Source organism: Coregonus clupeaformis, chromosome 18, assembly GCF_020615455.1.
Source record: "Coregonus clupeaformis isolate EN_2021a chromosome 18, ASM2061545v1, whole genome shotgun sequence".
In the NCBI taxonomy this organism is placed as follows: domain Eukaryota; kingdom Metazoa; phylum Chordata; class Actinopteri; order Salmoniformes; family Salmonidae; genus Coregonus; species Coregonus clupeaformis.
In genome coordinates this window covers 50222574-50238453 of record NC_059209.1, presented here as the reverse complement: position 1 = coordinate 50238453, position 15880 = coordinate 50222574, and the positions used below count along the sequence as shown (strand labels likewise).

Here is a 15880-nt window from a genome sequence, read left to right as displayed (position 1 = left end):
CAGCTTTAGAAAAACCTTTGGCCAATTCAGTCTTCTCTCAAGCAGCATGGGCCGAATCGCATGCCTCCATATAAACAACTCCGCTGGAGCAATAAGCCCCAGACAGCCTTTTGTTTCCTTTGGACACCACAAAACATCAAGCGTCTTTGTAGGGCTCTGGGAGGGCTGGGAGCTCTGCGACCCTTGTTGGTGGTCACATCTGAGATGGGGAAGATGCGGGAGCCATGTACCAGTAGAGACCTAACTCAGCCCCCTAAATACTGCACTGGGGTCTGTGGCGAGACACAGCATTCCATTCTTCGTTATTATTTGATTATCATGTCAAATCAGCATAAATATACAAAATGTATGTATGTCTATTCCTTGGGATATATTTTCCTTAAATGTCATTCCACTTTTGTTCTAACGGCTCACAAGTTTAAGTTTGTATAGGAAAGTGGTTACTTTATACATCTTCTGCTGCAGTTTGATCAACATTTTTGCAACCCTCCAATCTTCCCATGCTGGGAAATACATACAGTGACTTTCAAAAGTATTCATCCCCCTTGGCGTTTTTCCTATTTGGTTGCATTACAACCTGTAATTTAACTGGATTTTTATTTGGATTTCATGTAATGGACATACACAAAATAGTTAAATAAATAAAAAATGCATATGTATTCACCCCCTTTGCCATGAAGCCCCTAAATAAGATCTGGTGCAACCAATTACCTTCAGAAGTCACATAATTAGTTAAATAAAGTCCATCTTCTTCAAGGAGGGCATTAATCAGAGAGGCAACAAAGAGACCAAAGATAACCCTGAAGGAGATGCAAAGCTCCACAGCGGAGATTGGAGTATCTGTCCATAGGACCACTTTAAGCCGTACACTCCACAGAGCTGGGCTTTATGGAAGAGTGGCCAGAAAAAAGCCATTGCTTAAAGAAAAAAATAAGCAAACACGTTTGGTGTTCGCCAAAAGGCATGTGGGAGACTCCCCAAACATATGGAAGAAGGTACTCTGGGCAGATGAGATTAAAATGTTGCTTTTTGGCCATCAAGGAAAACGCTATGTCTGGCGCAAACCCAACACCTCATCACTCCGAGAACACCATGCCAAGGGGGGTGAATACTTTCGCAAGCCACTGTACAGTACACCTGTCATTTAGGGAATATGGTCAGTGAATAACAAAAATGTGGGAATTGTGGATGTGGAAAAACTAGACAAAAGCTACAGATGTGCATATTTCCGCCGCTTAGTATTCCATATAGTCCTTTATTAGTCCAGACTGAAATCCGATAATTTTTAAATTGAGGACATTAAAAGAACAGACAATTCCTCTGGTGAGATCCGAGACAGGATTGTATCGAGGCACAGATCTAGGGAAGGGTACAAAAATATTTCTGCAGCATTGAAGGTCCCCAAGAACACAGTGGCCTCCATCAGGTCCAAAGTTCCTCTGTGGAGATGGGTGAACATTCCAGAAGGACAACAATGTCTGCAGCACTCCCCCAATCAGGCCTTTATGGTAGAGTGGCCAGACGGAAGCCACTCCTCAGCAAAAGGCACGACAGCCCGCTTGGAGTTTGCCAAAAGGCACCTAAAGACTCAGACCATGAGAAACAAGATTCTCTGGTCTGATGAAACCAAGACAGAACTCTTTGGCCTGAATACCAAGCATCACCTCTGGAAGAAACCTGGCACCATCCCTATGGTGAAGCATGGTGGTGGCAGCATCATGCGGTGGGGATGTTTTTCAGCAGCAGGGACTGGGAGACTAGTTAGGATCGAGGGAAAGATGAACGGAGCAAAGTACAGAGATCCTTGATGAAAACCTGCTCCAGAGCGCTCAGGACCTCAGACTGGGGCGAAGGTTCACCTTCCAACAGGACAACGACCCCAAGACAACACAGGAGTGGCTTCGGGACAAGTCTCTGAATGTCCTTGAGTGGCCCAGCCAGAGCCCGGACTTGAACCTAATCTAACATCTTTGGAGCGACCTGAAAAAAGCTGTCCAGCGACACTCCCCATCCAACCTGACAGAGCTTGAGAGGATCTGCAGAGAAGAATGGGATAAACTCCCCAAATACAGGTGTGCCAAGCTTGTAGCGTCATACCCAAGAAGACTTGAGGATGTAATTGCTGCCAAAGGTTGCTTCCACAAAGTACTGAGTAAAGGGTCTGAATACTTCTGTAAATGTGATTGTTTTTGTAATAAATTTGCAAAAAAAATCTAAAATCCTGTTTTTGCTTTGTCATTATGGGGTATTGTGTGTAGATTGATGAGAGAGAAAAACAATTGAATCAATTTTAGAATAAGGCTGTAATGTAACAAAATGTGGAAAAAGTGAAGGCGTCTGAATACTTTACGAATGCACTGTATGTCGCGGAGAGTCGAGTGTGGAGACAAATGGATTCGGTTCAGGCAGTCGTCCTGATGAGCCCTTCCCATGCTCAGCTAGTTTATGCTGGCTAGCTTGCAACAGCAGCAGCATGGCGCTAGTTGAAACTTGTAAAAACGTGACGTTTATTTCGATGGGCGAGGGAGAAATAACTTGTAGTATTGGTCACCATCTGGATTTTGTCACCACTCCAATTTGTTCCATCTCACTTGATTTTACTTAGAGTAGGATAGCAGCCTACACGGAAATAACTTGTAATATTGGTAGTAACCATCTGGCTGTCAGCATGATACAGTCTACACTTCTCAATGGGGAGAGTTTGTGCTGCAAGCCGGCAACACAGGGCACAGTGTCCTTCGCTCATGCTTACCACAGTAAGGAGAGGGCAGTAGCTATACAGAACAACAAATATATAATGCAACATGCAACAATTTCAAAGATTTTACTGAGTTAGAGTTCATAAGGATAACAGTCAATTTAAATAAATTAGGCCCTAATCTTTGGATTTCACGACTGGGAATACAGATAGACATCTGTTGGTCACAGATACTATACCTTAAAAAAGAAAGTAGGGGTGGTGGATCAGAAAACCAGTCAGTATCTGGTGTGACCACCATTTGCCTCATGCAGCGCATACAGTTGATCAGGACGTTGATTGTGGCCTGTGGAATGTTGTCTCACTCCTCTTCAATGGCTGTGCGAAGTTGCTGGATATTGGCGGGAACTGGAACACGCGGTCGTACACGTCGATCCAGAGCATCCTAAATGGGGTGACGTGTATGGAGTATGCAGGCCATGGAAGAACTGGGACATTTTCAGCTTCCAGGAATTGTGTACAGATCCTTGCGAAATGGGGATGTGCATTATCATGCTGAAACATGCATTAGGTGATGGCGGTGGATGAATGGCAGAACAATGGGCCTCAGGATCTCATCACGGTATCTCTGAGCATTCAAACTGCCATCGATAAAATACAATTGTGTTCATTGTACGTAGCTTATGCCTGCCCATACCATAACCCCATGATGTACTGGGCCGTCTGCACCACCCTCTGTAGCGCCTTGCGTGGTAAGCGGTTGTCATACCAAGCGGTGATGCAGCCAGTCAAGATGCTCTCAATGGCGCAGCTGTAGAACTTTGAGGATTTTCGTGTAACAGCTCTTTGAAAAGACTGCCTGAAGTATCAGTCAGTTTTGGTTGGATGGAGTTTTGGCGTACCTGATGACATCACCAGGTTGTAAAATTAGTCGACAGATCAATAAGTTCCAAACCTCTGCCGATAACAGCTAGTTCAGTTTTCCCCTCCCCACTCAGACAAATCCCAGACAGTCCTAGAATTATTGTTTGAGAAATTGCTCTTTGCTTAAAAGCTATATGTTTCTATTTAACCATTTTAATTTAAAAACAGTAAGGGCTCAGACAGACCAATACCGTTTGCTGACAGAGTACTTAGCGCCTCAATGTCATTTGCTACAAAAAAGTGTGCACCGATTTAAACGAGCGTCTAGACTCTAGAACCAGTACCTCAAACTGCAAAAAAAGACCGGCATCCTAACGGGTCAAGGGGTGCACTGAAGAATGTGTGTGCTCATCAAAACAATTCTAAATTCGCAAGCACTGCTCGTGCTCACCAAACCACAGTAAGTCTATAGAAAATTAGAATAATTGGGACGCAATTGACATGTAGGCTAGGATCTTCCATCCAACATACAGTACATCAAGCATAGGCCTACATTGCGGTCTGAAAATGTTGAGACTCCTCTAAAATCGCCATAGGCTAAATGTCATATGAGGTGTAAAGGTTATAATATAATATATTGTAGCCATTTTAGGTTAATCTTTTAGGAAAATAATGTTTGGACATGTAAAAACAACATTAAAACGCAACATTGAGTGTCAGAGAACTCTTGTCATTCTACATTGTTTGGGACTCTGGACATGGTTTACCACCCCCTGGAGCTCTCCTCGTTGAGTATATAAAAAACATGTTGGCCTGTGGTGGTGTTCAGAGATGTCTTCGTCACGCTCCCTCCAAGTTGACGACATGCTTTCAGTTCACACCAGGTTTTAGTTAGTAGGTTAAGCTACAGCTCTTCGCCTCAGGACCACAATCCATCGCAAATTAGGCAAGGATAATGCCTATGAACAAGAGTCGAAAGTGTGCAATCAACTTTACGCAAACAGAAGACATAACATGTCCACCTCCGAGCTTGAGGTCAACTAAACTTTTCAATTTGAGCTAGATTACTCTCCTTACACTGAACAAAAATATAAACACAACATAGTGTTGGTCCCATGTTATAGGAGCTGAAATAAAGATCCCAGAAATAATTGTACATAGTCATAAAAAGCTTATTTCTCTTAAAGTTTGTGCACAAATTTGTTTACATCCCTGATAGTGAGCATTTCTCCTTTGCCAAGATAATCCACCCACCTGACAGGAGCAGCATATCGAGAAGCTGTTAGAACAGCATGATCATTACACAGGTGCAGCTTGTGCTGGGGGAAATAAAAGGCCACTTAAATGTGCAGTTTTGTCATACAGCACAATGCCACAGATGTCTCAATTTGAGGGAGCGTGCAATTGGCATACTAACTGCAGGAATGTCCACCAGAGCTGTTGCCAGAGAATTGACTGTTCATTTCTCTACCATAAGCCACCTCCGTCGTTTTAGAGAATTTGGCAGTACATCCAACAGGCCTCACAACCGCAGACCACGTGTATGGTGAGTGGTTTGCGGATGTCAACATCGCGAACAGAGTACCCCATGGTGGCAGTGGGGTTATAGTATGGGCAGGCATAAGATACGGACAACGAACACAATTGCATTTTATCGATGGCAATTTGAATGCACAGGTACCAAGGGCCATTGCCGTACCATTCATCCGCCGCCATTACCTAATGCATGTTTCAGCAAGATAATGCACATCCACATTTCGCAAGGATCTATAAACAATTCCTGGAAGCTGAAAATGTCCAAGTTCTTCCATGGCCTGCATACTCACCAGATATGTCACCCATTGAGCATGTTTGGGATGCTCTGGATCGGCGCGTACGACAGCGTGTTCCAGGTCTGGCCAATATCCAACAACTTTGCACAGCCATTGAAGAAGAGTGGGACAACTTTCCACAGGCCACAAATCAGTAGCCTGATCAACTCTATTCGAAGGAGATGTGTAGTGCTGCATTTGGCAAATGTTGGGCACACCAGATACTGACTGCTTTTCGGGTCCCCACCCCTACCTTTGTTTTTTTAAGGTATCTGTGACCAAGATGCATATCTGTATTCCCAGTCATGTGAAATCCATAGATTAGGGCCTAATGAATTTATTTCAATTGACTGATTTCCTTATAGGAACTGTAACTCAGTAAAATCTTTGAAATTGTTGCATTTATATTTTTGTTCAGTATAAGTTCAATCAATTAATTGACCAACATTTCGATCCCACACCACATGATCATCCCTCACTGTTATGAAACAGGTCACTGCAACCTGGACTCAGGGGTAGACGTAACATACTAAACTTACTAATTGGAGTGTCCAGTAATTATGACACATATGGTATGTATTTGTGGATGTCCATCATCCAATTCTTATGACAAGTTACAATTCGTACGATATGTTACGAATTTGCAAAAGTATGATACACTACCAAAAGTATGTGGACATCTGCTCGTCTAACATCTCATTCTAAAATCATGGGCATTAATATGGAGTTGTTAACCCCTTTGCTGCTATAACAGTCTCCACTCTTCTGGGAAGGCTTTCCACCAGATGTTGGAACATTGCTGCGGGGACGTGCTTCCACTCAGCCACAAGAGCATTAGTCAGGTCGGGCACTGATGTTGGGCGATTAGGCCTGGCTCGCAGTTGGCGTTCCAATTCATCCCAAAGGTGTTCGATGGGGTTCAGGTCAGGGCTCTGTGCAAGCCAGTCAAGTTCTTCCACACTGATCGACAAACCATTTCTGTATAGACCTCGTTTTGTGCACGGGGCATTGTCATGCTGAAACAGGAAAGGGCCTTCCCCAAACTGTTGCCACAAAGTCTAGAATGTCATTGTATGCTGTAGCGTTAAGATTTCCCTTCACTGGACCTAATGGGCTTAGCCCAAACCATGAAAAACAGCCCCAGACCATTATTCCTCCTCCACCAAACTTTACAGTTGGCACTATGCATTGGGGCAGGTAGGGTTCTCCTGGCATCCACCAAACCCAGATTCGTCCATCACCAGATGGTGAAGCGTGATTCATCACGCCAGAGAATGCGTTTCCATTGAGTCCAATGGCGGCAAGCTTTACACCACTCCAGCGATGCTTGGCATTGCGCATGGTGATCTTAGGCTTGTGTGCAGCTGCTCGGCCATGGAAACCCATTTCATGAAGATCCCGATGAACAGTTCTTGTGCTGACATTGCTTCCAGAGGCAGTTTGGAAATCTGTATAGAGTGTTGCAACCGAGGACAGACGATTTTTACACACTTCAGCACTCGGCGGGCCCATTCTGTGAGCTTGTGTGGCCTACCACTTCGCGGCTGAGCAGTTGCTGCTCCTAGAAGTTTCCAATACATAAGAACAGCACTTACAGTTGACCGGGGCAGCTCTAGCTGGGCAGAAATTTGACGAACTGACTTGTTGGAAAAGTGGCATCCTATGAAGGTGCACAGAGCTCTTCAATAAGGCCATTCTACTGCCAATGTTTGTCTGTCTATGGAGATTGCATGGCTGTGCGCTCAATTTTATACACCTGTCAGCAACGGGTATGGCTGAAATAGCCAAATCCATAAATTTGAAGGGCTGTCCACATACATTTTATATACAAAAGTATGTTACGAATTTGCTAAATGTATGGTATGTTACAAATTCTAATTTGTTGTGGCTAACGCTAACGGTAGCTGGGTTAGAGGTTAAGGTCAGGAGTTAGGTTAACGGGTTGGGGTTAGCTAACATGCTAAGTAGTTGCAAAGTTTCTAAATAGCTAAAATTGTCTGTGATTAGATTCGAACAAGTAACCTTTGGGTTGCTAGATGCTTGCGTTATCTGCCCACCCATCCCCAGTAGCCTTCTGTTTTATGTAACCATACCAAACGTAACATCAGTGTCCAGGATTTACATTTACTATGTTATGTCTAGTCTATGAGACCAGACCAGCATCGTGGAATTAAGATAATTTCATTGCGAAAATGCTTTTTGCGAAACCCAGCACAGGCTGGTCACTGCATGGAGAGAACCTGTAACGTTATTGCAAATCTCCCAGCCCTCTCATGCCCAATTATTCTCAGGTGTGTACAAAAAACAGGTGTGTACAAAAAACATAATAGCCTCTAGTAAAGTTTTATTACACACAACAGGATAAATAAAGCAGGGTGATTTTCACACTCACCAGGTTCCGAAGAGACGGTTCATCCAATGTTGAGTATCTTTCAGCAGACATTTTCAGTTTTTAGGATACAATGACAGGTGAAATGTAAAAAGTTCAAACTCAAAGGAAGAAAAAGACGGCTTTTGTTTTGGAAACGTCCGTCAAACGAATAAAGCAGACCAGCAGGATACAAATGCTGGCAACAAATGTGTCCCAAAAGACCCAAGTCCCCTTTTCACGTGTTGGAATTGATGCTCCACCTGCTCTTATATTTACGGTTTCTTCCAAGCAACTTCACATAGAACTTGTGTCTGATCACAATGCGAATTCCTGCCTCAAAATAAATGTTGGATTACGTTTATAAGAAACGATTGGAGTGCCCTAGAGTTGGAAAACATATTTTACAAAACTCTGCCTTTCACTTTTCTCTCCTAAAACCTTTAGAACACGAGAACCGGAGTTTGAAACAGATAGCGCGAGCTTTGAATCCAGAACTCCCACTAATGTGAGGTCTGTCCCGCCCATTCAAACTCCTCGACCAATTGAATAACAGATATTCAAAACTGAGACACTTTGTGGATGGATTGTTACAGTCAAGAAGTAATTAATTATTTTTGCGAAAATCATGATTATGTAAAAGGTAAAAAAAAAAAAAAAAAAGTAGAGGACATACCTACTCTTTGGACATGCAATAGTATTATGTTGCCTTAACTTTTTCCCAATCTCGGTCCAGGGGGGTCCCCCAGGACCGAGATTGGGAAACCCAGCTATAGGATGTGAACCTCATGCATAGACAGACATTAATATGCTGAATTGTGGATTCAAAGGCAGTGGCACAAATAGCTGAGTAGAGTGCGCCCACCAGTGAACAATATGAGAACTACCTGAAGGCAATGGCCGATGGCCACCCCTATAGAGGCTACAGTTCATTCAGAAAGTATTCATACCCCTTGATTTATTCCACAGTTTGTTGCATTACAGACGGAATTCTAAATTGATTCAATCAATTTTTTTTATTCACCCATCTACACACGAAACCCCATAATAGGGCGGCAGGTAGCTTAGTGGGTAAGAGCGTTGTGCCAGTAACCGAAAGGTCGCTGGTTCTAATCCCAGAGCCGACTAGGTGAAAAATCTGTCGATGTGCCCTTAAGCAAGGCACTTAACCCTAATTGCTCCTGTAAGTCGCTCTGGATAAGAGCATCTGCTAAATGACTAAAAATGTAAAAATAATGACAAAGTGAAAACATGTTTGTAGAAATGTTTGCACATTTTTTGAAAATGAAATACAGAAATATCTCATTTACATAAGTTTTCAGTCAATACATGTTAGAATCCCCTTTGGTAGTGATTACAGCTGTAAGTCGCTCTAAGAGCTTTGATCACCTGGATTGTACAATATTGCACATTATTATTTTTAGAATTCTTCAAGCTCTGTCAAGTTGGTTGTGGATCATTGCTAGACAGCCATTTCAAGTCTTGCCATACATTTAAAGCCGATTTAAGTCAAACCTGTGTTGGGTAAAGAGATGAGGTTGTCATTCAAAAATTATTTTTAAAACTATTATCACACACAGTCCATACAATTTATGTGACAAGCACATTTTATTTTTTAATCTATAAAACAGAATTCCCACTTTGACATTATGGGGTATTGTGTGTAGGCCAGTGACACAAAATCTAAATTTAATCAATTGTATATTCAGGCTGTAACACAAAATTTGATTTTTATTTTGTATGAATGAATTCTGATGATGTTCAGCATATTGTGTGAGGGGTACAGCCAACACTGAACTGGAGGAGGCCAATCAGTCTGCAAACCAGACCGACATCAAATAGAGTACCATTGACAAAGTACTCATTTTGAATCTCTGCAAAGCTCACTCCGGTCAAACTGCATATGTGATATGTGCAGTTTTTACATGCGGAGGGTTCAAAGCATTATAGCCAATTATGATTATAGGAAAATAGCCATGTGATTAATACTTAGTATTGAGGACACTTTTACATTAACAGTCATCCACAAGCACCAAAACGTCGATACTAAGATTTATTAAAAGTATGAAGATAATATCACAAAGCATACAAAAAACAAACAGTTCGATAGGTGCAGCCCTAAATACAAATAATGCTTTGATACTGTATTTATTTGTCATTGATTTTGGATTATTCAGTGAAGAGTACAATTACTTTGTGGAGCTTTAAGATTTCTTACATACCGGTATACATTTTTACATAGGTTTTTCAAGAGTATATTAAGGCAGTTTTTCTAAATTCTATACAATTTATATTAAAAGTTTAAAACGTAAAAGATTACAAAAAGCTGAATGTTATATTACAAACTATTGGAATCACTAAAATATTTCAGTTTGACTGTTTAGACTTTAAAAGGAAGAGCGACTGAAACATACAGAGACACACACACAGGCAATAAAGAGACTCTGGTCGTGTTCCAGGCGGACTACATTGCATCAACCACTGGTTTCGCGCCACGTCTTCTGTTGCGCAATCTGGCACCAGATTGCTATACAATTTGTGGTTTGCTGATAAGTTAAACACCTACCCAAGTGTGGTGAGATCTGGCAGGCGTCTGCAATGTAGTCAGCCAGGAACGCCACCACTGTTAGAGCGACAGTCTAGAGCACACACAAAAAGCATTTGGTGATTGCCTGCAGCTCTGTCCATCGACAGTCTTGCCCTCACTCCCCTTCCTGTTCTTTGTTTTGCTTCTTAGGCACCTAGAAATGAATGTTGTTACAGAAAAACATTAAACTATAAACAAATAATTATGGCCACCATAGAGGATCTAAAGAAATAAGGATTGTTTGTTAACCTTTGATGGCCCTGCATTCCTTGGTCCCTTATTCCTTGGTCCCTCATTTTCTATTAGGGGTGGTCTGTCAGATGGATACAACATATTTCGTTACATTTGTTAGCCTTATCACTATATTATACAAAAGAAAACACATTCAACCCTAGTTCTGTAACACAAAACGTAATCCAAATATGAGGTACCCAAACAATTTTCAAATGAAGTTGTACCAAAACAAATTAAACAAATGTTAAAATTACATTATTACAGCAAGTGTCATTGTTCTTACCCCACACCTGCTGCAGAGTTGGATTTGTGGCCTCCCTCTGCCTCACTGCCATGCTGGGGCCTGTTCTTCACCTGAGGATCACAGTTTGAGATCTTCCCTGGAATGGGTAGCCCACTGCGGACTCTCTGCCATTCATTTGGGCTTCGCACCTGGGGCAGCCCTCTGTCCAGCCCATCCAAGGGGTCCGCTTTAGACACAAGCGTGTGCACACACAAAATTAGTCTCTGAATTTGATGTAAAAAATTATACATAGGTGGATAGATGGAACCCAAGCAACATTGACTTTGTTTTCAAGAAATCAGTGTTCAAAATTATTATGCATTGGTGAATGTGGGGTTCAGTGTCTTACATTGGTGCTTGAGTCTCCTCTGCACCTCAGGGGAGCTCCGTCCATGGCTCTCTTTGAGAGGAAGAGATGGTTTTTGAAAGGACACTTTGTTGACCTTATCCACTGAGGGAGCAGTGCGAGGTCGGAGGTCACATTTATCCTGTAAACAAAGTGTCAAGCTCTACTTGATTACTAGGTAATTACTATGGAACAGCATGTTAGTGCAATGAAAATACTGGATTAATTACAATGTTAATACACAGGAATGGTAGCAAAGTGTTATCAGATTTTTTCTACCCCTGTCGAAACATTGGTAATGTGACAGGACTATTTGACCTTACTGGCATACACTATTTGAACATGATCTACATTATACAGTACCATCTCTTGCACTGTAAATAATGTACCTGGTGGTGAAAGACAACGGTCTCCTCCAGGGCCACTCCACAGAACTCACAGGGAATGACCACGTCTCTCTGTAGTGGACTGGCAGGTGGACTGCAGGAGAGCGGGGAGACTGAACGGGGGAAGGAGGGGAAGCTAGGGTTGTCAGGTGGGATGTGCAGAAGACCACCAGCACCCCTAGCAATCCTGTCATCATAGCATGGAGATGGAGGTCGCTTGCTGAAAGATGCAAAGGCTGAGGCTGGACTACAACCAGTCTGAAAGACAACAAAGACAGGTGTGAGGGGAAAAATATATATTTCTGCTAAACAGATAGGTCGTGGCTAGCTACCCTCAGGTGATTACCAAATGAAACACACTATCGATCAGCCCTGAGATGGAAAATTGCTAACAGTTCTAACAGTCACAGATTGTGGCATTCCTCAGTAACTATTTACGTTACATAATTATGTTCTTAAAGGAGGTGGGGGGATACCAAGTGCAAGACACAAAATGGACAGTGACCAATAATGAACTGTTTTTGTGTTGTGTTGTTTCTGTATGTCAGTTTGTTTTGGATCGATTTTTTGTCTTCGTGCTTTGTTTGTGGATCCCTCTGTGATAATTTGTGTGTGTGTGTGTGTGTGTGTGTTGGGGTGTAGGTGTTGGGAGGGAGGGAGATGTATATTGACTTGACAGCTCTGTAGAAAAACAAAAAGACAAATTGTCCAAAAAAAAGAATTAACTGTATTCAGGAGGGGCATCTAGGAAACTAGTCCAGAGGGAGTGAACGAGAGCAACGAAACATGCACTCACAGTAAGGAAAAAAGGGGCATGAGAGGGCCTGAGTTTATAACTAACTGCTGCAACATATAAAGGAAATGGATTCCATGGCCGGCTCAGGCTCAGCTTCCATGGCATTAGCGTCTTGTAGGCTAAGCAGCATAAGATCCTTCTAACCTGGTGTAAAATAAGGTCCTCTCCAGGAAACAGCTCCTCACAGAACTCACAGGGCAACATGGTGTCTACATTGGAGAAAAAGAGCAGAGAAATAATGGGTACAGTAAGAAACATATGATTTTATTCTGAACATATTTTTAATCATCACAGGGTTGAAGAATGTCAAAATGTAAAAAGTAAAAAGGAGAGGAGAGCAGCATACTGTAACAATATCAATCTCACATGAAAACCAACTAGGACAATAACTGGTATTTTAGTACAGTATCTGACCTGTCTGGTCATGTTCTGGTGCTGTATTGGTGCCAGTGGTGATATGCTGGTAGTAGTTGTTAGGGGGAGAGATGGGAGAGCCGCTGTTGGACATCCTTCCAAATTTGTGGTCCCAGACATCTGTCCACAATGCCCCCTCTCCTCCCCCTGTGTCTCCATCACTCTGCAGGCTGAGGGCCAGTAGGTAGTCCAGGCTGGCAGAGTCTTCTCCCAGTGATGCCAATGAAGCCATGCTGTTATTGTTGTTGCCCTGCACTGCGGCTTCCTGTTCCAGCACTGGGAGACAACACATGAGATATTTTTACAATCACACAAAAAAGTTATTCCAGTGAAACAGTTTTCCACTTTAATATGGGCCAGGGCGTTTTATCAATACCAGACTAAGTTGAAGTAAATGGTTTTTGCATAATGTTAAAACTTGAACACTTTGTATGAGCCATTGGCGGACTTACAGTGGCTGAAGTCTGTATTCCTAGGGGCAATGTTCCCCCTTCCTCCCAGGCCCACTTGCCCCCGGGTGCTGTTGTGCACTCTGGCCTCCAGTGGCCGTGGTAGGGCCCTGCGGTCAGACGCACTGGCGTTGTTGTTCTTGTGGCCTCCTCCCTCCTGGGCCCTCAGCAAGTTACGGATGGAGTGAGATTCAAACCATGCTCCTGGAGACTGGGTCTCCGCTAGGCTGTGACTTGCCCGGCTGTTGTTCCTCTCTTGAGGAGGTGTGACGCTACCACACAAGGCTGGGTGGACAGCTTGATCCCTCAACATTACATTGCACTTGCAGAATGGACAAGGCTCTGTGCGCGTCCCACAATAATCCTCATGCTCCTTAGACTGACTGAAAACCAGCTCCAGTTCACAGTACTGACACGGCACCATCCGCTGATTACACTCAGAGCTCTGGAAAAGAGAGGTCAGATGAAAAGGCACAGTCTCAGTTACCATGAAATACATTATCTGTGGCCATCACAAGTCGGGAAGGTGAGAAGATCTCCATCCTAATACAAGTTGTACATACCTGGTGGGATTCCATGAGGCTTTTCTCAACCTTTAAACCACACTTACATTTCACCTGAAATTAAAATAAAATGTTTGTGAAGCCTCCTGTGTAACAATTGTACAGCAACTTTGGGATGATGTTCACTCAAGTTTCTAGTTCACCCACTTCCCAACTCCCGCCCTCTACATCTTTAGCACCGTACCTGCATGTGCTCCTGTTCCTTGTGCTGCTGCAGATCTGAACGGGGCACTGGCTCTTGGCACACATCACACAGAGCAATATTCCGGCGACAGTGAATCTCATGAGTAGTGAAATTAGCCTCTGGAATGTCATGCTGACTAGAGAGTGGGAGAGAGAGCGAGAGAGATGAAAAAGAGCAAGAAAGAGAGCAAGTCAGACAGAATGTGTATCTAACATTGTCCCTACTTCTCAACTTGCCTGAATCTTGATACACTACATGACCAAAAGTATGTGGACACCTGCTCGTCAAACATTTCATTCCAAAATCATGGGCATTAATATAGAGTTGGTCCCCCCTTTGCTGGTATAACAGCCTCCACTCTTCTGGGAAGGGTTTCCACTAGACGTTGGAAAATTGCTGCGGGGACTTGCTTCCATTCAGCCACAAGAGCATTAGGGAGGTTGGGCACCGATGTTCGGCAATTAGGCCTGGCTTGCAGTCGGCGGTCCAATTCATCCCAAAGGTGTTCGATGTGCTGACGTTGCTTCCAGAGGCAGTTTGGAACTCGGTAGTGTTGCAACCGAGGACAGACAATTTTTAAGCGCTATGCAATTCAGCAGTCCCGTTCTGTGAGCTTGTGTGGCCTCCCACTTCGTGTCTGAGCTGTTGTTGCTCCTAGAAGTTTCCACTACACAATAACAGCACAGTTGACCGGGGCAGCTCTAGCAGGGCAGAAATTTGACGAACTGACTTGTTGGAAAGGTGGCATCCTATGACGGCGCCACGTTGAAAGTCACTGAGCTCTTCAGAAACGCCATTCTACTGCCAATGTTTGTCTATGGAGATTGCATGGCGGTGTGCTTGATTTTATACACCTGTCAGCAACGGGTGTGGCTGAAATAGCCGAATCCACTAGGGGTGTCCACATACTTTTGTATATAACGTGTACTTACCAATTGGCACAGAACTGTGTGCTTTCATCTGCCATGGCTTGCAGGGACATAAAAAGGGAGAGAGATAAAGAGGATACAATTGCCAAGTGATATTTCAAACTGGGGTGGCAATAACCAATCCACTGAAGAAATCTAGTTTGTTAGTTACCGATATAACGTTAACAACCCACATTATTGCTAGTTAGTTATCCCAGTAAGTGCCCAAAGTAAAGAACCGTATCGTTAACGTTAGATAATTAACACACAAGCTAGCTGGAAAACGTTCCCATTTTGTATTGTCATTTGGCTGACAATGACCAAGCAAATTTGCAACGTAGCTAGCTATTGTTTCAGTTCAATGCCGGTAGTTTAGATTTAGCCACTTGTACCTTTATCTATAAAATGAGAAAGTTACATACCTGCTGTGCTGTGACTTCGGTCCCTTGTAAGTTTACTTGGCTTCTTTCTAGGTAGCTAGGCGCTAGTTAGCTAGTAGCTAGCTAGCTAAATGAGGCTTTAAATCGCTGTTTTCAATAGCTAATGTCAGAATAAAACTTCCATAGCGACAAGAAAGCCCTTCTGCTGCTTACTTTGTTTTAGTTTAACCCTAGCTAGCTTGCTGCCTTCCAAGCTCGTTTATGCAAGCCATGTTAGCTTGTCAGCAAGCGTTTCCTGAAAGTAGCTAGCGACACACAAGTATCTAGTATCTGACTCGCTAATCGAAATACTGTTGACCAATGAGACCACCCAAAACGGTCAACAAACACTTCGACAAAATGAATAGTATTTCTGAATGTTGTCTTCGGATAATAACATTTCATTGACAGAATGTTGATAGAAATAACCAATAGCCTAGGACATATTGATGGGAGTGATTGTTAAAAGTAGATGTGATCTTATGCCAGGCAGAGCAAAAGCAGTGAAATGGTCAAGATGGGTTATTATCAAGAAAGATTTAACTTAGTTCCACACTTATTTTTGACCAC

General features: G+C 43.0%; 2 protein-coding genes across 6 annotated transcripts in view; both read right to left on the bottom strand.

Annotated features, from left to right (window-relative positions):
- Positions 1 to 8205, bottom strand: part of LOC121530944 (smoothelin) — a 78441-nt gene extending 70236 nt beyond the window's left edge. For all 5 annotated transcript variants that reach the window (XR_006661973.1, XM_041836338.2, XM_041836340.2 and 2 more), the window contains exon 1: positions 7766 to 8205. Coding sequence is in view for 4 of the 5 variants with exons in the window: in XM_041836338.2 (XP_041692272.1) it covers positions 7766 to 7816 (51 nt within the window). In the remaining variant the exon portion in view is untranslated. The remainder of the gene's footprint in view (positions 1 to 7765) is intronic.
- A 1576-nt stretch (positions 8206 to 9781) lies between these two features.
- LOC121530939 (TRAF-type zinc finger domain-containing protein 1) lies at positions 9782 to 15798 on the bottom strand. The gene is made up of 12 exons (XM_041836333.2): positions 15314 to 15798; positions 14916 to 14952; positions 13984 to 14119; positions 13800 to 13853; positions 13240 to 13681; positions 12788 to 13063; positions 12518 to 12582; positions 11581 to 11835; positions 11195 to 11333; positions 10846 to 11032; positions 10578 to 10641; positions 9782 to 10482 (listed from the first exon to the last, which is right to left on the bottom strand). The coding sequence occupies exons 2-12, from the start codon at positions 14948 to 14950 to the stop codon at positions 10444 to 10446; spliced, it is 1692 nt and encodes a 563-aa protein (XP_041692267.1). The 5' UTR covers positions 14951 to 14952; positions 15314 to 15798; the 3' UTR covers positions 9782 to 10443.
- Between the last annotated feature and the right edge of the window lie 82 nt (positions 15799 to 15880).

Bases quoted from the DNA above. Each gene is read 5' to 3' on its own strand.
- LOC121530939 (XM_041836333.2), bottom strand. From the start codon at position 14,950: ATGGCAGATGAAAGCACACAGTTCTGTGCCAATTG. The intron at 11,836-12,517 runs GTTAGAAGGATC...GTTGTCTTTCAG, and splicing joins AGGACCTTATTTTACACCAG to ACTGGTTGTAGTCCAGCCTC. The intron at 11,334-11,580 runs GTACATTATTTA...CTTTGTTTACAG, and splicing joins CCGTTGTCTTTCACCACCAG to GATAAATGTGACCTCCGACC.